The sequence below is a fragment of the Gnatocerus cornutus genome, chromosome 1, assembly GCF_029298725.1.
Source record: "Gnatocerus cornutus isolate USDA-ARS CGAHR chromosome 1, icGnaCorn1.1, whole genome shotgun sequence".
Taxonomy (NCBI): Eukaryota; Metazoa; Arthropoda; class Insecta; order Coleoptera; family Tenebrionidae; genus Gnatocerus; species Gnatocerus cornutus.
In genome coordinates this window covers 19,496,448-19,522,563 of record NC_142233.1, presented here as the reverse complement: position 1 = coordinate 19,522,563, position 26,116 = coordinate 19,496,448, and the positions used below count along the sequence as shown (strand labels likewise).

Here is a 26,116-nt window from a genome sequence, read left to right as displayed (position 1 = left end):
CGCCAAATTTAAAATTCAACTTTTATTTTTCTTTAAATTTTGGTTCAAAAATTGATTCTGTGGATGCAAAGTAAATGGTAGACACCACCACAAACAAACGGTACCTGATCGAAAATAGAAAAAAAATGTAAAAAACAAAAACCATTTATTTGAACCTAAGATGGAACGTGTGGCGCACCTACAATACAAACCTGCAACATTGACGATACAAATTGCCTAAAAAATCAAATGTAGTTATTGTTAAAAAGTTGGAGTGCTTCAACATATAAAGATTTCTAAGAAATTTGAATATAAAATTTGGCGAAAAATATCTTGAATTATACGTCCGTAATTATACGGTCAGAATTTTGTAACTTTGGTTTAACTCCGCCTACCTTTTGGGCCAATTGAATTTTAGCTGGAAGTCTGATTCACTCTGCAAAATTTTGATAATTCGTCGATATTTGCTAAAAGTCGGGGTAGAAATGTTCACACGTTAGAAAATGAAACACCATTAAAATCGACGAAATTTTCACGATTAATTTAATTCTCCCAAAACCGCAAATCTTCTTGACATGTGTGACACTTGAGCTGTCAAATTTTTGATTATGTTGAGTAAAGGAGGCTAGCCATTTCTTGATTCGACAAATTCAAATCATCAATTGTTCATGTGGGCGGGGTTAAACCAAAGTTAGAAAATTCCGACTATAATTAGCAAATTTCATTACTAAAAAACTCCATTTTCCTTCTTGCAAAATAAAAAATATCTTGAATTATACATTCGTAATTAATTATCAAATTTCACTACTTGTAAAGAATTAAAGTCTATTTTTTGAATTTTTTGTGGAGGACCAGTGTCTGCTGCTATAATATAAAAATTTGCAACTGCGAATGCTTGAACATTTGAACATTGCTCAGAACATTTCGATATAGAGTAAGTCAGTTTTTCGATTTTAACCAAATTTTCAATTTGAATTAAAAACTTAATTTGGCTTCTTTAAACCGGGTTGATTTGCCATTTTATCGAAATCAATTGATCTGACAAGCTGAAACAGGAGTATCTTTTTTAATTTTTACATCACAAGCTGTATTTTTTTATTAAAAATATACATACAGGGTCCGCCAACACTAGTGTCCCGGCTCAAAATCGCTATTAATTATGAAGCAATAAAATTATTTTTTTTTTGTACATGAAGAGGAAACGGAGCGCTACAAACTGATGTAATCAGTTTTACTCTTGTGGGAACCATATGTGAAATAAAAGAAAAAAACTACGTTTTTCAAAAATCAAAATGAAGAAAATGGTGAGGCACCCAACCTGTCTTGTTCCATTTTTCACCAAAAAGATGAAAATGATATTAAAATGTGAATTAAAATATGTGGTACCGAGATATTAAATGATTCTTAAAAATCGTTTTAACTCCCTTATAAGATTTATGATCTGGCTTCCAAGCCGCAAACTGGCCCCTAAGTACCTAGGAGATTACCATAGACCTGATAACAAACAGTCGGTCCGTCCGATGGAAGAACCAGCCCATTGTGGGTAAAAATATTGCCCATCATAAATCGCTTAGTAGGGACTAGTTTGCGGGGAAGAGTCAATTGTCGTAAACCTGTCTAAATTTTAAGAATTATTTAATATCTCGGTACCAGATATTTTGATTCAAATTTTAATATCATTTTCATTCTTTTGACGAAAAATGGGACAAGACAGGTTGACTTTTCCACTCTTTTCTCTTCTTTTGATTTTTGAAAAACGTAGTTTTTTGCGTTTATTTCACATATGGTCAGCACAAGAGTAAAAATGCTCACATCAGTTTGTAGCGCTCTGTTTCCTCTTCATGTACAAAGAAGAAATATTTTTATAGCTTCATAATTAATAGCGACTTTGGCCCGGGACACTAGTGTTGGCGGACCCTGTATAAATTTTTCGTGTTTGATTTGTCGGCAAATATCCCTTAGATCTAAATAATCCCAGATATAAGTAATTTTCTAGGAATATTCAATCACAATATTGTAGAAAAAAAGATGGTTTTCCCTATTTTTAAAAGAATCAATTTGTATCCAATTTACAGGTACATATATAACTAATCTCAATCGTCCTACATAAGCACTCAGGTAATTTGTTCAAAAGTTTACCACAAAACCAAACGGATTTTGTACGTGTATTCTAAATAAAAAAATGTTGACACAGTTAGGATGTTTTTGCTATTTTAGTTCACAAAAAGATAAAATTAAAGACACCTTATGACTTTTGAGTAATAAATGAAATAAAAATTAAAATCCGCTGAAAGATAGTATTTTGTTCAAACTCAGAATCCTGAAAATGTTAGAATCTTAAAATTTTTAATTTGCTTATGTACATTTTCTAAAGACAATGACATAAGAATTCCCTGAAGGTAAATTAAATCTTCAAAATATTTGAAAGATTAATTTAATTAAATTATTGTGTAAACCGGTCCATCATTACATAAGTGATATTTTAATTAATTATACTTATTCATTTATTCAAATGAATGGTCGCTTTCAACATATCCAACTCTACATTGTTTGAGTGGAAAAAAGTACCTAAACTTGGTTTATTCCGCATATTTAAAAAGAATTAAAGAAAGGTCTGGTCTAAGTACTTGCATGGGCGACCGCCATAAATGAACAATGGATTAAGTTTACTTCTAATAGCTGGTCATAAATTACCAGAATTCAGAGAAAATTTCAATCAAGAATTTTAAAATTGCCATAGCTCATTTATTTATAAATAAATTAGAACGCTGTTTTCGCATATCAATTCACAATTTGGAAGTCTAGACATTATCGGGAGTCGATTTTTAATTTATCTTTTAGTTACGGCTGTACTGGAAATTTGGGTCGCTGGGAAGAAACATCAAATTAATTTTTAGGTGATTAAACATATTTTTTAAAGTTTTGCCCCGGATAATGTCTAGAAAATATTTTATTTTATATCGATATCTTTCATAGTAACGAAGATATCGTAGTTTGACATTAGCATTGAATCTCCGTAAGAGCAAAACGGGTCGCCTCCTCTTAAGAGCCAACAGAACACTTCATGTCTTATGTCTTCTGAAACTCTATTTTTCATTATCATAAAGAAGCTTTATCGAAGATGCAAGTGCCCAATTAAAAAAAACGAAACGCCGAAAACCTGTCACACGCAGAATGTATGCAAACTTCAGTCACTCAGATTAATTTTCAAAAACGATCCAATTGGCCAGGAACACAAAAAATAAAAATAAAAATACAAACTGTGTATCAAAATGAGTTGGTACAAAATTTTAGACAATAACATTTAAAAATGTAAAACTTGATACTCACTCTCATGAACATGATTATCATGAATTTACTGATAAGATTTACAATCTACTCATAGTGTCACTCACTTTAATAAGATGATGCTATTTAACTAAGGAGGTTAAGAATTAATCCGCATTTTCAACAATGGCGGTAAGTTAACAACATTAAATAACCTGACGATTATTTCTTTTTTTATTTAATTATGTTTCAGGAGAAAAAGTCTCGTAATCTTTATCTCCTACGTCATGCTGAGCGTGTAGACTATACGTTTCCTAACTGGATTCCCCAGTGTTTCGACAAAAATGGCAATTACACTCCCACAAACTTAAACATGCCTGAAATTTTACCAAAACGAGCTCCTAGCGCATTCTCTAATGACTCCCCTATAACACGAATTGGTATGTTTCAAGCAGAAATCACAGGTCAAGCCTTTAAGAAAAACCACCTTGAAATAACTGATGTTTATTGTTCGCCAGCACTTCGTTGTGTTCAAACATGTGATGCTTTTCTCAAGGGTTGTAATAAGAGAGACCAAATCAAAATTAAAATTGAGCCAGGACTATATGAATGTTTGCAACTGTTTTCTGGTTTACCAGACTTGATGACGCCTGAAGAGTTAGTTGCAGCTGGTTACAATATCGACCTGAATTACAAACCGTATATAAATTTGAAAACAGTCGATCCAAAAGAAGATCTACAGCAGTATTTTTTGCGGGGTTACTCTACCACAATGAATGTTTTAAATTCAGATGGAAATAAGGCTACTTTACTGGTGGCTCATGCGGGGAATTTCGAGAATTGCTTACGAGAATTACTTGGGAAAAAAGGACGTGGATTTGACGTGCTTTGCGACATTATACCCAAAATTCCATATTGTTATTTGATGCGACTACGTGAAGTTGGAGAGAAATGGAAAGTTTTAGAAACGCCATTTTTGGGGCTGCTCCATACGGACAATAAAGATTTCGATCGAGAGCTTTTGCTTAAATAGTGTAACTAAGATATTTCTTTGATTTATAGGCCATTTATTGTAAAATTAATAAAAATAAGTATGTAAATAAATTAGAAATTAAAAATAGACAGGCTATGCTTTGAACTAAATAATACTTCTTAAAAAAAATGTAAATACAATATTAAATGTGTGTAGAAAACATCCGATTTTTTTGGTGTTGTATTAATTATTTATTGTTTTAGTATCTGCACGAAATCATCAAATTTCTTAGAGAAATCCGTTTATTTCGATGCAAAACGACGATTTCTCGCTGATTTTTGCCGTTTTCTGGCTTGAATTCGCAAGGAAGAGCTCGAAATCTACAAACCCACCAATTTTTACCAAGATTCAACGGCTGAATTGCAAGACAACAGCAGAAATCTGGACGAAATCATCAAATTTCTTAGAGAAATCCGCTTATTTCGATGCAAAACGACGATTTCTCGCTGATTTTCGCCGTTTTCTGGCTTGAATTCGCAAAGAGCTCGAAATCTACAAATCCACCAATTTTTATCAAGATTCAACGGCTGAATTGCAAGAAAACAGCAGAAATCTGCACGAAATCATCAAATTTTTCAAAGAAATCCGCTTATTTCGATGCAAAACGACGATTTCTCGATGATTTTCGCCGTTTTCTGGCTTGATTTCGCAAGGAAGAGCTCAAAATCTACAAAACCACCAATTTTTATCAAGATTCAACAGCTGAATTGCAAGAAAACAGCAGAAATCTGCACGAAATCATCAAATTTCTACAGAAATCCGCTTATTTCTCGCTGATTTTCGCCGTTTTCAGGCTTAAATTCGCAAAGAAGAGCTCAAAATCCACAAAACCACCAATTTTTATCAAGATTCCACGGCTGAATTGCCAGAAAACAGCAGAAATCTGCACGAAATCATCAAATTTCTTAGAGAAATCCGCTTATTTCGATGCAAAACGACGATTTCTCGCTGATTTTCGCCGTTTTCTGGCTTGAATTCGCAAAGAGCTCTAAATCTGCAAAACCACAAATTTTGATCAAGATTCAACGGCTGAATTGCCAGAAAACAGCAGAAATCTGCACGAAATCATCAAATTTCTTAGAGAAATCCGCTTATTTCGATGCAAAACGACGATTTCTCGCTGATTTTCGCCGTTTTCTGGCTTGAATTCGCAAAGAAGAGCTCGAAATCTACAAAACCACCTATTTTTATCAAGATTCAACGGTTGAATTGCAAGAAATGTTTGACTCACTCAATGTATAATTACACACAAAGTACCCAAAATAACGAAAACTAGGTTATAACGAGACACTTTAATATGCTTTTTGTAACTCGTTATAGCGGGGTTTCACTGTATATCACAAAATAAAAGACAATAGTATATTGTATAACTAATGCTAAAAATTGGATATTTCACACGATGTGAGTAAAAGTTGAATAACGTGCCGAAAGTTTAGTTACATGAGAGTGAAATGTCCAACCAGCACGTGTTCTACACAATAGTTTTCCGGTGATCGACGCACCAGCTATAAACTAAAATAAAAAGAAAATCAATAATTAATTAATTTTGACCACACTTTTGATTAAAAATTAAAAAACACGCTCCAGAAGTCACTAGAAATTTATTTCAAAAGTAAAAATAGGTCCCATTTCATTGTGAAGAAGCGCATAAATGTATGATTCAAAAACTAGGAAAAAACAACAAAAACAACAAATGCCTTACTGCGTTTACAAATATTTTCTATTATTTCTATTTAAATCGCAGTATGTCGAGTTGTTTATGTATGGGTCAAGGAGAATAATATTAACGCTAATTATTATGTCGACCACATATTACTACTAACCTGTGTCATTCATTGTCTAACATTGCAACATTTAAATTTCTGAAAATTTATCTCTATACTGTTTCGACCGTAAAACATAAACGCGTTTTAGTTTCATCATCATGATAAAAAATTGGAAGATAAATTACATCTATAAGTGCTGAATCATTTAACCTTTCATAACGTGCGAAACCTTGACTCTCAAAATTCAATCAAAGTATCTCAGTCATGACAGTAAGTAACAAGAAACAACACAGTTTACGATTTTACTTTTCCCCATCTTTTTAGGGACGTCAACTTTTTTTAATGCGCCATGGCGAGCGCATCGATTTCACTTTTAATGAATGGATTTCTAATTGTTACGACCAGAGTGGTAATTTCTCAAGAATTGACTTGAATATGCCTCAAAACTTACCCCAAAGAACAAACGGCGCCTCAGATTTTCTAAAGGATTCTCCTCTCACAAGAATTGGTGTTTTTCAAGGTGAACTCACTGGTGAGGCCTTCAAAGAAGCTCAACTTGATGTAACCTATGCTTACTGCTCCCCGTCGTTTCGTTGTGTTCAAACCTGTGATGCTTTTCTAAGAGGTTGTAAAAAAAGTGATGAAATGAAAATCCGAATTGAACCGGGACTTTTTGAGTTTCTTGAATGGTACGTCGACGGTTTGCCGCATTTTATGACACCTGAAGAGTTGAAAGCGGCTGGTTTTAATATAGATCTTGATTATAAACCGTTTATTCCCGTAGAAAAGTTAAAGGAAACGAAAGAAACATTGGATCAGTTTTATTCGCGGAGTTATTCCGTCACGAAAAACATACTCAGTGCGGACCAAAATGGTAATGTACTTTTAGTGGGACATTCATCTAGTTTGGATGTGTGCTCAAGGCAGTTACTTGGGAAAAAACCACGACAATTTTTGGATTTTGCCGTTATAATAAGCAAAGTGCCTTACTGCTGTTTTCTACAATTAAACCAACAAGGGAGTAAGTGGAAAATTGAAGAAAAACAAATTCTTGGAATTACACACACAAGAAATACCGACTTTGATAGGAGCATATTAGAAACCCTCTAGAAATGTTAATGTTGATATATATGTAAAAATTGACTTTATAAAAATATACATTTGAGCCTAAGACATTTGTACTTAAACATGGCCACCTTCTTTCAGCTTGGCGACCAAAGCATCCACATCTGGTAAAATAGCACCAGCTTGACGCACTGGGGGATCTTCTACACTCACAACTGTGATTCTTGGAGAAACATCAACTCCCAAGTCTTTGGGAGTTACTTTTGTAATTGGTTTTTTCTTAGCTTTCTAAAAACAACATATTTAAGTATTCTGAGAAAGTAATCTAATTTTACCATGATATTTGGCAACGTGGCATAGCGAGGCTCATTCAATCTCAAATCAGCACTTATTACAGCTGGAAGCTTACACTTGATAGTTTCCAACCCTCCATCTACCTCTCTTGTGACAGTAATCTGTTTATCCCCTTGTTCTATCTAGAAAATAAACAGTTATAAAATAGTTTCTAACACTTATGTAACATACTTTTGAAGCAAACGTAGCTTGAGGCCAATCCAGCGCAGCAGCCGTCATTTGCGCAGTCTGATTAGAATCATCATCAATAGCTTGTTTCCCAACAATAATCAAATCAGCCTTTTCATTCTGAGCAATTTTGGCCAAAATCTTTGAAACATGAAGAGGCTGCAGAGTTTCATAATCTTTTCCTGACACTTCTACATGAATCCCTTTATCAGCCCCCATGGCAAGAGCTGTTCTGATAACTTCTTGGGATTGGGTTGGACCACATGAGACGGCGATAATTTCTGAAGCGATTTTCTTTTCCTTAAGACGGACTGCTTCCTCGACGGCGATTTCATCGAAAGGGTTCATTGAGTGTTTCACACCATCGGTTACAACACCAGATTTGTCTGGTTTCACACGAATCTGGGGGTGTTGAGGTTAAGAATAAAAAGGAAATTAAAAATGAAATTACCTTCACTGCATAGTCAATCACTCGTTTTACACCAACTAATACACGGGCCATTTTTACTTATTGGTAAAAGTTAATTAATGAAGTCCCTCGGCAACTGGAGGATTAACAAGATCAGATCAGGTGGACTTTGATAAGGATTCAAGGATCAAAGTTAAAAGTTGACATTTAATAATTGCATAGTTGGCAACACTTCTTGTCAGAGTGGATAGAGGAACTAGTAATCGCGGGAGATTTGAATTTCAATTATATTCAAAAATTGAAAGTATGGAAAAATAGTTATTTAATTTTTTTTAAAAGGTTTTAAATCTAGAATAGTATATTAAAGAACGTGTTTTATAATGGCCAATTTGGTGCACGAGTTCCGGGTGTACAAAACGAGCCGTAGGCGAGTTTTGTATGGGACGAGTGCATCAATGCCATTATAAAACAAGTCCTTTATACTATTTTTTCGAATTTGCACCCTTTTTTTTAATAAAAAAATTATATTTTCCAATTTTAAGAGTTTTCGTGTTACACGATTGGTAATCATTTTGTAACCACGACTTGCCACTTGATTTTCAAATTCAATTTAAAATTTGACATTTATTGAGTTTCATGCTGGGTTTATACAGAAGATTTAGTGTTAGTGTTAGTTTTTGCCTTAATCGCAGAAAAGTTAAACACATACATTTGAATGCTCTCGTTTATAAAGATTTAGTGTTAGCCGTAGTGTTAAGCGCTAACCTTGAAAGTACTTTATATTCAACTTTCTTGCGACTAACGCTAAATTCGTCCAAAATGCGCATGCTCAACAGGAACCGGGCACGAGCACGTGTTGTTGGTCTCTGTGTTGTAAACTTGTGAGTTTAATAAATATGAAAACATGGGCGGGAAATTTAATGACGCCTAATTAATAGAATTGGTAAAAGCAGAAGATACTAATAACGTGGCTAACAAGAGCAAAATGGCTTTTTTACGACGCAATGTTTTCGCTATCGGAAGAGAGCAATCGAAAAGGAAAAACAAAAAACCTAACTTCTGCTTCTGTTTATTATTCTTTTCCTAATGTGACACTTTTCAACTTTAAACGACGCATGTGTGCAATTTTCGTAGCACTAAAATTCCTCGTTGTATAAACCTACGTTTGTCATTGCGACTAAAGCTAAAGCTAACCTTAACGCTAAAGCTAAAACAAGCACTAAAATTTTCTGTATAAACCCAGCATCTCACTGTCACTGAATTTTGACTTAACGTAACCTAACCTCACAGCCAGTCTTCACATCTATTATATTTAGGTACAATTATTGTTGGCCGCAAAGGACAATTCAATTACATTGATACATTTTTTATTCACGCAGCAATTTATTAAACACGAATCGTAAAATCCAAATTGACCAAGAACTTGACAGGAAACAGGTGACAGCCAGACTAATTAGTTCTGCCAATTCTTAAAAAACAAAATTTCCTACTTTGAGTTCTTTTATAGATACCTATAAACGACTCCAAATTGAGTACTCTAATGGACCTATTAAAGCGGCAAATTCGAAAATAGCATTTACTAAAACTAGTTGTAGATTGGTGCATATTCCAAAACAAGTTAGAAAGTGCTAAAATTGGCCTCTGAGATACAATTTTCTATATTTTGACTTGTATTTCGATTCCAAGTTCAAGATGGTACATAATCTTTTACCGATTTTAGCGGTTTTTTCACTCTGACACCAAAATGGTGCTTTAATGAGCCACTCTTAAACAATTTTTAGTAACGACTTCTCATTCTAGCACATTTTTTTTTTTGTTGAAAATCGGTAACAATTGAGTTTAGTCTCATTTTTTAACATAGAATAATGCCATTCTAATGCCGTAATATACAGTCGAACTGCCCCAACTCGAACTTCTATTACTCAATTTTTTCTACAACTCAAAATTAATTTTATTCCCTTGCGGGTTTTCCTTAAAATTTACATGTGATTATCTCAATTCTATAACTCAAAAATTTCTATAAATCGAATTAAGTTTTGCCAACATACGATGAGTAAACTCAATAACTCGAAAAAATTTTCAGAATTAGTTTGTAAAAGCTGATATTATGGTCCTTTTCTGAAACTTCTGCTGAAGTTGATTAATAATAACTTTAAATGCCACTATAAATGTGGAATTTTATGTTAAGTGTGAAATAGCTGTGAAACTCGCAACAAGACGCCTAAAATTGATCTTCTGGATTGTGTAAAAATCGTATTCGCCATATGGAGCTCTGATGTCACCGAAAAAACTATTCAGATTTTTTTTCGGAAATCTGGGTTTGTTAAGTAATTTTAACGATATCTCTCTACAAGAATTGAGCCAGAAAACAAATTTCAAAGTGCAAGAAAAAGAATATCCTAAAAAATCAGATCTTTAACAAAAATTTCAGAAAATTATAAAAATTGCAACTCAAAACGGTGTAGATTTTAAAGATTCACATTTTCTTGTAAAAAATGCGTTGAAATATTGTACAGATTAGTATATGGAACTAAATGATATCGATGCTGCGTTCTCCACAGTCTAAAATAAGTTTATTTACGTAATCATTCGGCATTAAACGCGTATGAAAATAAACTCCTAAAACATTATGTGTTATTACATTTAAAAAAAGATTTGACTCTGTAATTAAGATTCTAATTCGTACCGTCCCAGTTTAATGGAAAATTTCTTTTTTGGAAAGTTCTAACGGGGAAATCATATAGTTTTAACTTGTCATCTTGAATGTATTATGTTAAGCAAAAGTAAATCGATATTATAAAATAAATAAATAAAAAAGCCGTTTATTTGGTGTTATGATTTTTAATATGAACAAGACTTTGATTTAGTAGACACTAAAATAATACACCACACCATATAACATGTAATTTGCAACAGATATTTGAAATTAGATTTTCCCAAAGACTCTCATAATCTTGTAGTTTGGGTGGACTTCGGGCTTCACATTGAGAACCAAGAACAGCAAATCCTCCAAAACCTAAACAATTCAGTTACCGCAGCTAGAGATAATTTAATTAAATAACGACGAACCGTAATATAAATGAAATGAAATGTTAATTATGTTGGGAATGATGTGAAGTGGCTAATAGACTCAGTAATGCAAACAAAAACATTAAAATACAACTTTTAGTTAAAATGTAGCCTAGAATAAGCTTCAGTTTTAGATTTCCATTTGTGCACAGTTTAGATAACTGCATGGTACGATAATTTTCCCATAATTATTTGGATCATTAAAAATGACGATGTTATTATGTTAATTTGACGGCAAAAAGCACCTCGTGATTATTTTCGATAATTAGAAAAACAACACCAAAAATCGAACTCTAGTGTGCTATACAACAGACAAAAAAAAATCACTGTACCTTCTCTTGATTAGTTTTTACATCTGCCTCCACATCAAGAAGTAATTGCTCTGTGTTTCTGTCAATTCGAGCAGCTACGTCTTCTCTGGATCCCATGTACTTGGCTTCATATTCTTTGAACTGTCTCTCTCTTTCCTTTCTATAATTTTCAATTTCCGCTTGGGCTTCTTCTCGAGCTTGTTTAATTCTGCGCGTCTTTCCTATTGATTAACATAACAGTTTTTCTTCTTAATTAAAATTGTCAAAATATTGATACAGTCAGCAAACACAACTTGTCATACCGCGCGTAAACGACCACCCAATACGAAAACAACAAGCAAAACCTCGTTCTAGCACTTCTAAATATAAAACAAAACTTTAAACATAAATATAACTTACTTTTTCTAGCTTCAGCGACCTTCTCAGCTGCCCTTTTTTCTGCAGTAAGCAGTTGTTGGATACCTTGAGTTTGACTTGCCATTGTGGAATGGAGCAAGAAAGTGGCCACTGGATGTTTTAATCAAATTATGTCCCCAATTGTACTAAATTGCTTAAGTGTGTAGAGGGGCAACAGAAATTATTTAAAAATAGAAATACCGAATTTCGCGTGGTTGCATAAATAGTTACCATAGTTTATAGGAAGTTGGTAGTTTTTGGCCACAACACTGCCATGAATCTAAAGTGCTTATAACTCGATCAAATGGTGCGATTGCTATTGTGTTTTCAAAGGAAATGCATTGCGAGTTTCGGAAGCCTCATTATTCATTACGTACTTGAGTTACATAATGAAAAACAGCCATTTGCGTCAATGATGTCAGGGAAAATAATTGGAGGCTCATATAGGCTGCCGCAATTACATACCAACAGATCTAGCGACAAATTACTTATCTAATGATCTCTTTAATTAACACCATAAACAAAACAATAAAATACACAAAAAATACTTCTTGTTAGATGTGCAAAATATTGCTTAATTTAAAAAACAGATATTAACTTAAAGTTATACATTTCTGAGTATCTGTGCATTCTAAAAAGCAGTAAAAAAGGGTAACAATGTTCATAAACAATAATAAACAATTACACTTAACTGGTTTATTCTTTAAGTTTGGTACTTACATTAGGAATTAAAAAACAAAGTTGTACCTAATACGACTATACATCTGAAAAATAAAACAGTTTTAAAGAGGCGAAATACTACAACTATTCACTTACTTTAGCTAAAATTACTTCTTGAGTAGCTGGTGTCTCAAGATAAGGAAAGGTGCTCCAAACCCAGAACCAAAGAAGGCAATGAACAATGCCGTCAATTTGAATTTATTGTTGATATCAAAAGGCAAGTTCTGCAGACAACAACACCGCATAAATTAACAAACAATCTAAGGAAAAAGTGGAAAGAAATATCAATTCCAACCCCAAAATTTGACAGTTATGTAACCTAAACTTTATGTCAAAATTACCTCTCCAGGAATGCCTCCATGACCGTGGTTTCTCACAAAGTTGGTGATTACCTTCCGTGCGAACAACGAACTGCGGCCCAACATTTTTCCGTAATTGTAGAAAAACTATTTTCACCAAAAATCTCGTGAAAATGAACTTTGAAAAGTTGCCGTAATGTCAAAGTGGCGCTAGTGTTGTTCATACTATTATCAGCAGAGGCACCAACCTGAGAATCGAATAAAACCGCGAAATAAATTTAGAAATGCCAACAGGCACCAATTCTTAAAAGAAAAACAGTATTTCCCGCTATAACTTTTGTAAAATATCAATTAATCTTTCAAAAAAAAAGGAAAACTGAGATCTAATTTATTGTCCTGGAATTTTAATACCAACTTGTCTTTCAGTTGAACTAAAATTACTAAAACTTATTTACAGTGACCTCGAATTTATTCAAAGAGGTCGAAGATTATCTTAATTTACATCACTGATAACGCAATCGTTCATTTCATTTTTTTGCTGTGATATTACAGGTTCGGATCTCTAGAGAAAGTGGTCATGTTCTCCAAATCCAAAATTCTGTGTAACAGGAGGCTTTTGAAATTGTTCCACTCCGACAGCAACAACGTTATTAAAACGAAAATCGACTTTCAGTCGCAACAATTCATTGTAATTATTTTTCATACCTAAAATCTAGTGCTTATTGGACACTTTTGTTGTACAACTTGCTTGACCTGACCTGATCTGACGGCGCGAAATTCAAATGTTTCAGGACAATGAGGCTCAAATGAAAGAATTGGTGAGCACTCTTCATGAAAGAACCAACGAGATACGAAAAGGAGGTCCAGAAAAAGCTGTTAAGAAGCATGTATCTAAAGGAAAACTTCTTGCGAGGGACAGGATTGATTTGCTCTTGGATAAAAACACCGCATTTTTGGAGTTATCAGCTCTTGCAGCTTACAACATGTATGGTGGTGGTATAAACGCATCTGGCATAGTAACAGGAATCGGAAAAATTCACGGGTATTGATGCAATTTAAATACAATTTTTATTCTTTTTCTGTATTTTCAGACGTGAATGCATGATTGTAGCCAATGATGCTACTGTTAAAGGAGGTACTTACTACCCTATGACTGTTAAAAAGCATTTACGAGCCCAAGAAATTGCCAAAGAGAATAGTCTGCCTTGTATTTATCTCGTTGATAGTGGAGGTGCTAATTTACCAAATCAGTCAGAAATTTTTGCTGACAAAAACCATTTTGGGCGCATTTTCTACAATCAAGCCAACTTATCATCTGCAGGAATTGCTCAAATTGCGTTAGTCTTAGGTTCATGTACTGCAGGGGGAGCATACGTTCCTGCTATGGCAGATGAAAGCATAATTGTTAAGCAACAAGGAACAATTTTCCTGGGAGGACCTCCTTTGGTTAAAATGGCAACAGGAGAAGAAGTCACTGATGAAGATTTAGGAGGCGCTGAACTCCACTGTTCCACTTCAGGAGTTACTGATCATTTTGCTCTCAATGATGAGCACGCGTTGTACTTGGCGCGACAAATAATTAAGAATCTCAATAGCAAACATGTTGAAAATTTTGACGAAGAGTTTGAATCTCCACTGTACAGCAGTGAAGACCTTTACGGAATTGTCAGTCAAGATTTGCAGAAACCATTTGATGTCAGAGAGGTGATCGCTAGGATTTTCGATGGGTCGCGGTTGGACGAATTCAAGAAGAAGTATGGCGAGACGTTAGTTTGCGGTTTTGCTTCATTATACGGAAAGAAAGTCGGTGTGATTGGAAATAATGGAGTACTATTTTCCGAAAGTGCAATGAAAGGGGCGCATTTTGTGCAACTCTGCACCCAAAGAAACATTCCGTTAGTCTTCTTACAAAACATTACAGGTTTGTTGACCATTTTTTCCTCAAACTCTAAAATATGAGCTTAGGTTTCATGGTGGGTCGCCAGGCGGAGATGGGAGGCATCGCGAAACATGGAGCCAAACTAGTGACTGCTGTGGCTTGTGCCAAAGTGCCTAAACTCACCCTCATAATTGGAGGTTCATATGGAGCTGGCAATTATGGTAACTGGTATATTTGCATTGAAAAAAAAAGATCTTGGAATTATTTTTTAAAGGCATGTGTGGTCGCGCTTACTCTCCAAGATTCCTATATATGTGGCCCAACGCTCGCATTTCTGTAATGGGTGGCCGTCAAGCTGCTGGTGTACTCTCTCAAGTGTTTAGCAAGGGCAAACAAATGACAGAAAAAGAAAAAGACGAATTCGAAGCACCCATCGTTGAAAAGTTTGAACAAGAGGGTTCACCGTATTTTAGCAGCGCTAGGTTGGTATTACTAGCCAAACATAAAACAGAAGTAACAACTAAAACACTTTTTAGATTGTGGGATGATGGTATCATAGACCCCAAAGACACCAGAAAAATTTTAGGTTTGAGCCTAGCAACAGCTCTAAATACCTCCCCAGAAAAAACACAATATGGAGTTTTCCGCATGTAAACATTTAATAAAATTACTTATCAGTAGTATCTCTCTTCTCAATACACCTAAGCTGTTTCTTTTTCATTTTCTTAATCTTACTTGTATTAGTTATAACTTGAACTACTTCAGATTTTTTCCTGTTTTCTTCTTGTCGCTTCAAATTATCTCTTCGGCGTTGTTTTTTCTGTTCTTTGACTTCTTCTTTTTCTGCCAGGACAGCTCTACTTGCTTCTTTTATTCTTTGGAGTTCTTTCCTTAGAGCTTGCTTCTTTTCAAAAGAGTTTCTAATTCCTTTGGTTTTAATAATCGACGAAAACTTTTTCTTCTCATTTTTCCAAAAACGTCCAGACTTTGGCTTTCCTCTGGCGATTTCTGGGGCTCCAGTGGACTTCTGTAATCTATAATTTTGTTATTGAAGCAATACAATAATGAAAATCTCACTTTTTCGCATCTTGGGGCGCCGTTTTAACGTTTTCTACCTTCCTGCTCTTGTTAACTCTCATTTTTATGTTTTATGTGGATTTTCACGTGTGTTGATACTTGTTGAGGTTAGCTGTTTTAACCTCAAAACATGTCAGATGGAGTGCGGGCACTACCGCCTGTAAAGTATGCAACCTTCCACTATGGAGGATCAACAAACCGTGCCGGTCTATTTAAATACCATTGAAAGCGTTGGTTTAGATGCAGTAATTATTTTTTGTATTGTAGTTGGATTACAACTTCTTAAAATGTATTGCCTTAACGAAAAATTCCCAATTTTTATTTTATTACATACATAAGTTTTTTTAAGCAGTAATACATTAATTAATAAGAATTGGCAACCAAAATCTTTAAATTTTGAGATTCCATTAAGTATAATTTTATGCGAACTAAAAAATAAACAAAATCATGTATGTAGCAGAAATGAACAAAATAATAATACTATTTAATTATTAATAACACTATGTAACAACAAAAACTTTTTGACATGTTATCATTGGTTTTGTCGAAATGTCGTTATATTAAGAGAAAAAAAATATTTTCAAAAATTTTTGTTTTCGCTGTTTGCGAATTAAAAAGTTTCCACAAAAGATGTGAATTATTTGCGGATCTATTTATCTACATAAGGGAGTGTTATATGACAATTAAATAAAATAAACTCAAAATAATTTTGAAATTCTGGAAAGCGTATAAAGTCTATTTCGGCATTAAAATCTCCAAATTCACTATGTCAAGGGTTAAATATTTTTTTTTGTAAAAATTGCCCTTCGAGTTTAAAGACATGGTATTCGTGAGTCTTTGAAGACAATAACATTTACAAATACCAGTGTCTTTAGAACTTCAAGATCATTTCAGTAACTGCTATTTTGGGTTGCTGTTATTTTTCATTTGCTAGCAAAAAGGAAAAAAACAAATATTATATTTTGAACTTTTAACGTAAAACCGCATTTTATTTTATAGTTTATTGTATTTTTAACACTTTTGTATTATTTTATGAATATAATTGTTAATTTTCCAAAGCGAGAAACAAATGAATTTATAATTTTCCTTGGGGACAACTCACACAAATGATATTTATATTCTTTAAAAGAAAGCTAATTAACAAAAAAATCAGACAAATATGACTTTTCTAAACTTTTGTTACACAGTGTAATTAACGATCAAATTTAAAGATTAATATTAAAAAAAAAAAAACTTTTTTGCGATTTTTAAAGTATCAAATTGGAAAGTCGTCATTCGTTGGCGTTTTTGGACCACTAATTACGCCAAAAGTGTCCTAAAATAAACAAATACTACTCAATGGCAGTATAGATAATACATATTAAAAGGTTTCAACCCAACCATAGTAAAAACACTGTCAAAAATAATTAAATACTCCATCTAAACAACGCTTTCAATGGTATTTAAATGGACCGGCACGGATTGTTGATCCTCCATAGTGGAAGGTTGCATACTTTACAGGCGGTAGTGCCCTCACTCCATTATGACAAGTCGCCAATGTTGCCAACTATATTTTAATCATCGTCTCGCTCTAGCATACGACATAAAATGAGACATTTGAAACACTTACAAAGTGTTTTAAAATAAATAATGTTGTAAAAGATAAAAAATATTGTTGACCCCCTTTGTGTTGAGAATTTAAAATAAGCAACGTAGTGACGGCTTTGTGCAAATTGACTTCTGACCCGCTAATTTATAATAATGGTTATTTTTTAACAATTATCACTTCTTACACAAGTGATAACAAGTATTCGCCATAATAATTCAGTCAAAAACACCGAAATAACAACAATATGAGTTTCATGATTTCCCGTCTTGCGGCTGTGCGTTCCGCAAGAACAGTTCTCGATAACGACTTTCACTCATTCCACCACAATCTCCGCAATATAACCTTGACTGCTGACCAGTTCGCTTCCCCTAAAGAACCAAAGAAAATGGTAAGACTGCATTTTTCGTCTTTGATTAAAAGCATTGATTTATTGCAGGCAGGAAAACTAACAGAAGAACAGCGGAAATCAGATCTGGAGCCATTACTAAAGAATGGCTGGACGATTGTTAACAACAGGGATGCCATTTACAAGGAATTTTTGTTTAAGAATTTTAATGAGGTAAGTAAAGCTGATTGTACACGGACTGTTGACGCTGGCGCACTCTGGTGTCTGGTGTGGGTACGATTTGATAACTCATTGAGGTTATGTTTGTCTTTTAGGCATTTTCCTTTATGACACGTGTGGCTCTTCTGGCCGAAAAAATGGACCACCATCCTGAATGGTTTAACGTCTACAATAAAGTGCAAGTTACTTTATCTTCCCATGATGTAAACGGATTGAGTGGTAGAGACGTCAAACTTGCCAATTTCATGGAGAAGGCTGCTGGTCTACTTAAGTAGGTATAGATAAACAAAAGTTTACACCACCATAAAACTTTACCGCAGTAACTGGAACTGAAGAGACCAATTTTCTAACATTTTGTTAATATGTGGAAGTATGATGTTTTTGTTTTTATTTTAGGTATCTAATAAATGTGTCAAGCAATATTTTATTCATTGTTGAGTATTTTGTAATGCAAAGAGTTGAGTGAAAGTATCTTATCACTAACAAGAGATATCACAAGATTCAGGTCACTATGCAAACCTACATCAGTTCTCACTAAGTGTAGAGACGGCCAAGTTCTCAGGAAGATTTTCGAATTTTACTTTTTTATATTTATTGAAGAGAAGATCTCGTAATTCCAAACTGTGTGTGTAGTCTCGAGTTTCGCACACGACTTTTACCTGTAGAAAAATATATATTTAGTTATCCTCATTTCTAACAGAGCTCTTTACTATCGATCCACTCATTAAAAAGTTAAGTTGGCAACAAATCTTAGCGATTTTTATCAATAACAATTGGCAGCAAAAGCGTTTGACTTTGACGCAACTGTGGCATGCGTAGAAGCTAATCATCTTACACACCATTGCCAAAACTTGTTAAATCTCTATTAAAATCATTCTTTTGCAACCAATTTTTAATTAGTTATTGATTAATACACTCAACTTTGACAACGTGTTAACCTCAAAAATTGCTACATTCAATTTTCCCCTAATTTTCTCCTTAAGGAATTGAAAGCCTGATTTACACGGGAGAGTGGACTGATAGGAATGAGCTGCACTTTAGTAACATTTTGCATCGTCAAAATGCAAAAAGAAGGTTGTTCTATATACACTACCGCTCAAAAGTATTTGCTCACTTAAAAAAACTGTCACTAATTTGGAGAACAATAAACTTCCGCAACCACAAATTAAAGAAGTTTTGTTGTGAAAGACCTTCACTTTATTAAAAAAACAGGAAACATCAATCAACACTTTGGTTTTTGCATTTATGGGCTGATGAATTGTGAAAATATGTAAGACAAACCCTTTTTCAAAATTTCTAAAAGTACATTAAAAAAATAAAAAAATTGATGTTTACTCAAATATCAAAAAAAGAAAAAAATTGCTGTTGGCATCAATGAAGTATATAAACATGAAAACAAAAGCGGAAGAAAGAAATTATTTGAAGTTACTAAAAAAAACGTAGGTGGGCAAATACTTTTGAACGGGAGTGTATGTGACGCGGATATTTGCTGACCATGACACACATGCACAATCAGGACAAGACTTTGACTTTTGGCCCCTTTTCTTACCTCCACACTGAAAACATCGGAAGCCACCCAAGCCCTCTCGTGTATGACATCCTTTATAGAGACCCCAATTGAGCCAATAACTTTGCATAACTCTGAAATTCCTCCAGGTCTATCGCTGACCGTGACTTTGAACTTCACCAGTCTTCCATCGGCTGCCAATCCTCTTTCTAAACATCTCCCTAAAATCGTCGTGTCAATGTTTCCGCCGCTAAGAATTAACACGATTCTAAAAAAAAACAGTCAAAACGACAAATTTTATTTTGATTCGTCTTTTACTTACCTTTTTCCTTTGTATTCATCCAACTGTCCTGCTAGAATAGCAGCTAATCCGACTGCGCCCGCTCCTTCCACGACGCACTTTTCCAATTCCACCATTCTCAAAATTGCAACGGCAATCCATTCCTCTTTAACCACGACCATTTTGTCCACTAATGCTTTTGAAGTTTCCCATGCATTGTATCCGACCATTGGGACAGCCAAACCATCTGCGAGGGTGCCTTCTATTACTGTGGATACAGGTTTTTCTGCTTGCATGGCCATTGAATAACTCGCACATCTTTCTGATTCAACCCCCTAAAATGTTGCTTTTATTTACAGTAGGAGTTATGAGTAATTATTACGATAATTTTTATGTTTGGATTTAAAGTTTTGACAGCCACCGCTACTCCAGCAAGTAGTCCGCCTCCTCCAGTTGGAACAACAATAGCATCAATGTCGTTTACTTGCTCCATGATTTCCAAAGCAATGGTTCCTTGTCCGGCTATGATTTGAGGATGGTCATATCTAGAAAGGCCAGGAGGTAACAGAAAGATGTCGAAACTTTGAACTTTCGAACCCGTTAATGTAAGTGAACCCTTTTTCTTTTGCCATTTTAATGGCGATTTTTTTCGCTTCTGCCATGTCCCTTCCTTCCATGATAACATTGGCGTTGTAATCTTTGCATTTTTGTATTTTCATAATGGGTGCAATGATGGGCATGACGACAGTTACTGGAATCCCCAGGAGGTGTCCATGGTAACAAACCGCTTGAGCGTGGTTACCCAAAGATGCGGCAATGACTCCTTTTTGTCTTCTTTCAGGAGATAACATCATCATTGCGTACCTTGCTCCCCTCTCCTTAAAACTACCACATATTAGTTTCTTTTGATTCATTAGAATAGTGCTCTTCCTAGTTACCTTCCAGTATGTTGCAGAAAATCCTTTTTGAGATAAATATCCATGCCCGTTAAACTAGACATGTGAGATTTCTGCAAGAAGTAGTCGTGTTTCATCTTCTTATCTGTTATTATTTATCTTTTTCCTTACCTCGCAAGATGTATTTTGTATCCCCGTTTTTATTTTGTAAGCGGCTGAAGTAATTTCCTCAAAAGTGACCTTTAGGGGTTGTTCTGGGTTACAACTGGGATCATCGATTATTTTGGAGCCTTTTGTGCAATGGGTGCCATTGAGTTCTTTGTGGCGACATCCCATAGGGTTATTCGGATCGCAACAAAATCCTGCTTCTTTCATGTCGTCCTAAAAATAAGAAACATATTGGGAGAAACAAAAAAGTTACGGTGATTAGTACACTGATACTAAAATTTTGACGGAAGCGATAGGTAATAACAGTAACACAATTGTTAAAAATAAAGGATTTAAAACAATATAAGGAATAGTGTAAAATTTGTGGTTCATAAAATTGTGTATTATGTAACTAGAACAATAAGGTGCATATTAGTGGCTTCGTTCGGATGATTAATGTCTGAAGCGAAGTTGTATATTGGTTTACGAAAACTTTGGGTTTTTTCATATACAGTACAACCTCGATTTTCCTACGTTTAAGGCAAAATGGAACATTTTTTTAATTAAAAATATATAAAACCGAATTTAAATAATCAACTTTTTTTTCATATCAAAATTATCGTTCCCACTAGATTTTTTAGTTTTCTTAATTATGATTGATTTCATTGCAAAAGAATTTATTTCAAGCATTTTTGTTGGTCTTTGCGAACACTACTATTCATTAAAGACAAAAACTGTTTTTTTCTTCTGTATTGACTGTAGATGTCACCAAACTATACCAGAGCTCATTGCAGTTGGCAGCAGCCAGTGGCGTAACTATACCGTTTGAGGCCCGTGGCTAATCGTCTTTCATAACATTGCCAAAACGTGTTAAATCTCTATTAAAATCATTATCATCATTATTATTGATTAATAATCTCAACTTTGACAACGTGTTAACCTCAAAAATCGCTACATTCATTTTTCTCCTAATTTTCTCCCTAAAGAATTGAAAGCCTGATTTACACCCAAGATTTTTTGAAAATTTACACAGAGTGGACTGATAGCAATGAGCCGCACTTTAGGTAGATGCGCAGAAGGCGAAATATAGTCCGGACGAGTTCATGTTTGAAATGGGGGTGAAGTGGCATGGTCATTGGCGTGCATTCGAAATCGGCGATTTTTCTGTTTGTTTGTTAGTCGTCGCGTCGTTGTGCTTTTGTTTTCTTGATTTGTTTGTTGTGTTTATACTTTCCTGTGTTTTAAATCGCTTTTTAAAATCAGAGCCAAAGTTCGTTTTTTTTTTTAAAAACCACCAACACCGCAATCTTCCCCTGCATTACAACCGGCAACGTTGCCTACGGGGATTTCTGGTGAGAAAATAGTTGTCAAATTTTTGACATTTCTGAAAATTAGGCAGTGTTTCCGTTAAAAACGTTTCTTTTACAGCCTGTTGGACTGCAAATCAAGGGATTTAATAGTGAAAAGACTCGGCACAGCCTGAAAGGCCGTTTTGTGTAATCAAATTGTCAATTAGGCAGCTAACCTATTTGATTTTATCACCAAAAAGTCACCATCGACGATGTTGCCCGTTGTAAAGTGCTGGGAGAGTGCGGTGTTGGTGGTTTTTTAATAAAAAAAAACGGACTTTACACCTTTCGTTTGTTGTATATTAAGGTTAGTATTTCTAAACATTTCATTCTGAAAAAAAAAGTTTAAATTTGCGAATAACCCCAATAATAACTACAGACGGTTACGCCACTGTTCTTTTCACGCTTGTCAGATCGTATTCTACACTAATCGTTCTTATGATCCGGATAATCGAGGTTCAACTGTATTATTTTTTCGTTAATCTGCGAAATTTGTTAATTTTGTTTTCCCACGTCTACTTTAGTTACTCACTGCTTTTTTTATTATGCATAAAATTGATAAATTTTAAAAATATTTTGCTTATGGTAATAAAAATTGTACGTGGATAAGTAAAAAAAAGTTAAAAATCAATTTTATTCGTTCTGCTGTTATTTTAAAGATGTCAAACACGTTATATGCCCAACTTTCACTATTAAAAATGCATTTTGTCACTTTTACGAACTGCATATTTGTTCGTTTTGTATTTGATAAACAACAAACTTGTAAACAACGAAATATGCTTTAATTTAGGGTCAAACTAACATTAATCAAAGTTCATTCATCAATTAATCAGTTTTTAAACATTACTTTTTATGAATCGTTAATAAATATTTGTAGTAACAGAAAATTTCCAAACCATCCACTTACCCACTGATTGGCAGCATAATTATCGTGAGGATTTAGTCTAACCATTTTAAAAAGAAAAATATTTTAATGGAAAGATAGAGACTTCACTGATTAATGCTCGACTATCAATTGAAAATTTATTGATTGCTCTTCTTCAATATGGGTTAATGGAGCAATAGGAAATTTTTCCGTACAGAAGGTCGCTATAAATTATATTCTATTTTTCCATTTTCAACGATAAATTAGCCACTTGGTCGCAGAATTTATCATTTTGTTATTGATAGCAAGTTATCTACGCAAGTCATTTGTTAAGTTTTATCTATTTTGTCAACAAAGAAACTATGCGGACATGAAAAAAATGTTTGTTGGTGTCAACCGGTTTCACACTTTTCAATTTAGACTAAATTGTAATTAATTAGTACTTAGGTGTTTAATAACAGAAGTTGTACTTAATAATTCTAAGTTGAAAATACCTGCATATGTCAAAAAAGATATAGAAGAATAGTAAAAGTACTCACGTAGCTGTCTGAATCCTCTGAATTCTCACTAGAATAAATATAATTTTCCATCTTCTCGCTATTAATTACTGATAACCAGCCACAAACGACGAATTTTATAAATAAGTGACAATAATGCTCGAGAAATATAACTTGTTGACCTTAACTTTCCTAAGAGAATGATTATCACTTGCTGCTTGATAACAGCCACTCTCTCCAAAGCTAATTATTCTAAATTAACATTCAACAGAAAATCCCCAGAAACTGAAATCAAAGAATAAAAAATTGAACTCTCTGATATAAAATCATAAAATAAGTAAATACGTAAAACATACTCAATTAATCATAATGTTTATAAATCAGAGTGAAAGTGCGCACTTATTTAAACAAGAAAGTACTACCAACTGCCCAATTATCAAGAATCAGTGTAGCCAATAGAAGTTATGTTAGTGTATGAAAAAAATTCTAATTTTGTATTCGATAAGCATGGCTAAAGAACTACTGTTGCGAACTATTGATAGCATCAAAAAACAAAGATTTAACGATGAAGGCGTCGTAACTGTAACGTCTCTCGAACAGGTAAGCTTTCTTAACAACTCCGTCCATTTAACATAACCTATATTTTAGTCTGAAGTGGAGGAAGCCGTTTTCAAAAAATTCCATGATCTAAGTGTTAGGCTTAAAGTTAACCGGAATTTACCGGAGTTGTTACAGGAGAATCACAAATGTTATCTTTTGGATTGCTTAATTTACCTATCTTCTGGTTACCAGGTAATTGATAATGTTATTTCTATTATTGGCATTAATTGGGTTCATAGTCACTAGACGCGAGTCGTCCATGGCTGTGTTATTGGATTTTACATGCCTTGGCCCTAATGAGGATCAAAGTAGATGAAAAACTTAAAAGTGCAGTTGCCAAATTTTTAGGAAAGTAAGTGTATTTTGGGTGGTTTTGAACAGTATTAATGGTTATTGTAGATGCCAGAGCCCTGACGGAGGCTTTGGGGGTGGACCTGCACATTTGCCCCACTTGGCAGCTACTTACGCGGCAGTTAATGCCCTGGTGATTTTAGGCACTGAAGAAGCCTATAATATCATTAACAGGTTGTTAGCAACATTACCAAATCAATGAATAATGACATGGTTTCAGGGAGAAACTTCTTGAATTTTTATGGAGTGTAAGACAATCAGATGGTTCTTTCTGCATGCATCGCGATGGAGAAATTGATATTCGAGGCGTTTACTGTGCTTTATCTGTAGCTAGTATTACTAATGTCCTCTCTGAAGAATTATGCAGAGGGACTTTTGAATGGATAATTAGGTAATGGCCGACATTTTCGCATTGCGGTTATTTTGAACATAACCTCACTTGCAGCTGTCAAACTTATGAGGGAGGTTTCTCTGGTTGTCCAGGAATGGAAGCCCACGGTGGTTACGCTTTCTGTGGTTTAGCTGCTCTTATCATTTTAGGGAAAGGGCATCTCTGCGATTTGTCGTCATTAATGGTAGAGAGAATAAATTTAGTGTTTGACAGATGGCAACGCTTATGAAATTTTCAGAGGTGGACTGTGAGCAGACAAATGAAATTAGAGGGTGGTTTTCAAGGCCGAACAAATAAGTTGGTTGACGGTTGCTACTCGTTTTGGCAAGGGGCTGCTTTTCCGTTAATTTACACACTATTAGCTGAAGGTTTGAGGATTTTTTTATCATGGCTTTAATTTATTGGTTTGATTTTAGAAGGTGTTCAAGTCCGTGATCATTTATTTGACCAAAGAGCGCTTCAGGAGTATATTTTAACGTGTTGTCAACATCCCCAAGGGGGTTTATTGGATAAACCCGGTAAACATAGGGATATTTATCACACTTCTTACACCTTGAGTGGATTGGCAGTAGCGCAGCATTTTAAACAAGAAGTACACATTCTGGGAGCTGAAGATAATGAAGTGGAGTGCACACATCCAGTATACAACATCAGACCAGACCTCGTCCGCAAAGCTATGATATATTTTAGTAACTTGGATGTTCCAAACAATCATACCAATAGTAGCACGTGACGCTTGTAAAATCTTTAAATTTGGATTTTTATTCCATTATACGTTTTTCACTAACTTTGGTTTTATTCAGTTGGCAACACTTCCTATCTTCTATAAACACATGAGCAGTGACCAATCAGGGTTAGTCAGATCTGTTACGTGAGTGGAGGTGGTTATGGCCACGTTCTGTGCGCACCGCATTGTTTTTAATCAAAATGTCTAAATCAACAAACTAAATATTGTTTTATCTAATCTTGTCGCAGTGATAGTGACTGATAATGATTGCAAACGGTCAAATAGTGGGCGACGGGTCCTGGAACCTCCGGGTTCTAGTCACAGATTTGCAAGCTGAGCGCCAGCTTCGCGTAAAGAGTGATTTACACATTGGAGGAGTAATGCTAAGACTCGTCGAGGATTTGGGTTAGTATAAAAAGGATTTTTTTATTTTACAGTTGATACACCTGTTGCGAATCCTCTCTGGAATGTGGTTGGAGCATTGTTCAATTTTTATTAATAAACATTGACGGTGCACTCGACGGTTGAAAAAAACTTTGACGAATTTACTGTAAGCAATTG

The 26,116-nt window shown here is 34.4% G+C and overlaps 11 protein-coding genes across 14 annotated transcripts in view; 6 read left to right on the top strand and 5 right to left on the bottom strand.

The window, feature by feature from the left end:
* The first annotated feature begins 3,349 nt into the window (after window positions 1-3,349).
* On the top strand, window positions 3,350-4,439 carry LOC148180823 (ecdysteroid-phosphate phosphatase-like). Its single transcript, XM_088046020.1, has 2 exons — window positions 3,350-3,438; window positions 3,500-4,439. Exons 1-2 carry the CDS (start codon window positions 3,433-3,435, stop codon window positions 4,277-4,279), a joined length of 786 nt encoding a protein of 261 aa, XP_087902146.1. The 5' UTR covers window positions 3,350-3,432; the 3' UTR covers window positions 4,280-4,439.
* Window positions 4,440-6,072: 1,633 nt separating this feature from the next.
* Window positions 6,073-7,216, top strand: LOC148180822 (ecdysteroid-phosphate phosphatase-like). The gene is made up of 2 exons (XM_088045313.1): window positions 6,073-6,315; window positions 6,370-7,216. Exons 1-2 carry the CDS (start codon window positions 6,310-6,312, stop codon window positions 7,153-7,155), a joined length of 792 nt encoding a protein of 263 aa, XP_087901439.1. The 5' UTR covers window positions 6,073-6,309; the 3' UTR covers window positions 7,156-7,216.
* Window positions 7,156-8,278, bottom strand: Etfb (Electron transfer flavoprotein beta subunit). Its single transcript, XM_088045326.1, has 4 exons — window positions 8,084-8,278; window positions 7,636-8,034; window positions 7,446-7,586; window positions 7,156-7,398 (listed from the first exon to the last, which is right to left on the bottom strand). Exons 1-4 carry the CDS (start codon window positions 8,132-8,134, stop codon window positions 7,228-7,230), a joined length of 762 nt encoding a protein of 253 aa, XP_087901452.1. The 5' UTR covers window positions 8,135-8,278; the 3' UTR covers window positions 7,156-7,227.
* A 2,584-nt stretch (window positions 8,279-10,862) lies between these two features.
* On the bottom strand, window positions 10,863-12,166 carry LOC148180820 (V-type proton ATPase subunit G-like). Of its 2 annotated transcripts, XM_088036283.1 has the most exons (4): window positions 12,049-12,163; window positions 11,821-11,971; window positions 11,443-11,642; window positions 10,863-11,057 (listed from the first exon to the last, which is right to left on the bottom strand). In XM_088036283.1, exons 2-4 carry the CDS (start codon window positions 11,900-11,902, stop codon window positions 10,968-10,970), a joined length of 372 nt encoding a protein of 123 aa, XP_087892409.1. In that variant the 5' UTR covers window positions 11,903-11,971; window positions 12,049-12,163; the 3' UTR covers window positions 10,863-10,967. The 2 variants fall into 2 exon arrangements, with proteins under 2 accessions (XP_087892409.1, XP_087892401.1); XM_088036275.1 differs by having other exon boundaries at window positions 11,821-12,166.
* A 332-nt stretch (window positions 12,167-12,498) lies between these two features.
* LOC148180819 (cytochrome c oxidase subunit 7C, mitochondrial-like) lies at window positions 12,499-13,074 on the bottom strand. Its single transcript, XM_088036294.1, has 3 exons — window positions 12,879-13,074; window positions 12,634-12,761; window positions 12,499-12,581 (listed from the first exon to the last, which is right to left on the bottom strand). The coding sequence occupies exons 1-2, from the start codon at window positions 12,960-12,962 to the stop codon at window positions 12,645-12,647; spliced, it is 201 nt and encodes a 66-aa protein (XP_087892420.1). The 5' UTR covers window positions 12,963-13,074; the 3' UTR covers window positions 12,499-12,581; window positions 12,634-12,644.
* A 201-nt stretch (window positions 13,075-13,275) lies between these two features.
* Window positions 13,276-15,395, top strand: Mccc2 (methylcrotonyl-CoA carboxylase subunit 2). The gene is made up of 6 exons (XM_088036253.1): window positions 13,276-13,524; window positions 13,628-13,878; window positions 13,928-14,757; window positions 14,802-14,936; window positions 14,990-15,197; window positions 15,252-15,395. Exons 1-6 carry the CDS (start codon window positions 13,414-13,416, stop codon window positions 15,367-15,369), a joined length of 1,653 nt encoding a protein of 550 aa, XP_087892379.1. The 5' UTR covers window positions 13,276-13,413; the 3' UTR covers window positions 15,370-15,395.
* LOC148180817 (coiled-coil domain-containing protein 86-like) lies at window positions 15,356-15,955 on the bottom strand. Its single transcript, XM_088036265.1, has 2 exons — window positions 15,793-15,955; window positions 15,356-15,749 (listed from the first exon to the last, which is right to left on the bottom strand). The coding sequence occupies exons 1-2, from the start codon at window positions 15,852-15,854 to the stop codon at window positions 15,383-15,385; spliced, it is 429 nt and encodes a 142-aa protein (XP_087892391.1). The 5' UTR covers window positions 15,855-15,955; the 3' UTR covers window positions 15,356-15,382.
* Window positions 15,956-17,329: 1,374 nt separating this feature from the next.
* Window positions 17,330-18,367, top strand: Pcd (pterin-4a-carbinolamine dehydratase). The gene is made up of 3 exons (XM_088049981.1): window positions 17,330-17,768; window positions 17,817-17,939; window positions 18,041-18,367. The coding sequence occupies exons 1-3, from the start codon at window positions 17,625-17,627 to the stop codon at window positions 18,218-18,220; spliced, it is 447 nt and encodes a 148-aa protein (XP_087906107.1). The 5' UTR covers window positions 17,330-17,624; the 3' UTR covers window positions 18,221-18,367.
* Srr (Serine racemase) lies at window positions 18,350-23,731 on the bottom strand. Of its 2 annotated transcripts, none has more exons than XM_088049977.1 (8): window positions 23,529-23,731; window positions 20,800-21,009; window positions 20,671-20,741; window positions 20,330-20,617; window positions 20,115-20,277; window positions 19,775-20,067; window positions 19,495-19,720; window positions 18,350-18,604 (listed from the first exon to the last, which is right to left on the bottom strand). In XM_088049977.1, the coding sequence occupies exons 1-8, from the start codon at window positions 23,577-23,579 to the stop codon at window positions 18,470-18,472; spliced, it is 1,437 nt and encodes a 478-aa protein (XP_087906103.1). In that variant the 5' UTR covers window positions 23,580-23,731; the 3' UTR covers window positions 18,350-18,469. The 2 variants fall into 2 exon arrangements, with proteins under 2 accessions (XP_087906103.1, XP_087906104.1); XM_088049978.1 differs by lacking the exon at window positions 23,529-23,731 and adding an exon at window positions 23,032-23,129.
* Window positions 23,732-23,824: 93 nt separating this feature from the next.
* Window positions 23,825-25,615, top strand: Fntb (Farnesyl transferase beta subunit). 2 transcript variants are annotated; one of them, XM_088049980.1, is made up of 8 exons: window positions 23,825-24,086; window positions 24,135-24,278; window positions 24,326-24,438; window positions 24,486-24,611; window positions 24,658-24,828; window positions 24,883-25,012; window positions 25,067-25,196; window positions 25,248-25,615. In XM_088049980.1, the coding sequence occupies exons 1-8, from the start codon at window positions 23,961-23,963 to the stop codon at window positions 25,559-25,561; spliced, it is 1,254 nt and encodes a 417-aa protein (XP_087906106.1). In that variant the 5' UTR covers window positions 23,825-23,960; the 3' UTR covers window positions 25,562-25,615. The 2 variants fall into 2 exon arrangements, with proteins under 2 accessions (XP_087906106.1, XP_087906105.1); XM_088049979.1 differs by having other exon boundaries at window positions 23,839-24,086; window positions 25,245-25,615.
* Window positions 25,616-25,683: 68 nt separating this feature from the next.
* The window catches only part of Fit1 (Fermitin 1), a 30,425-nt gene continuing 29,992 nt past the window's right edge, over window positions 25,684-26,116 (top strand). Inside the window, exon 1 of the mRNA XM_088049976.1 lies at window positions 25,684-25,960. Within this exon, the coding sequence (XP_087906102.1) occupies window positions 25,819-25,960 (142 nt within the window). The 5' untranslated portion in view covers window positions 25,684-25,818. The remainder of the gene's footprint in view (window positions 25,961-26,116) is intronic.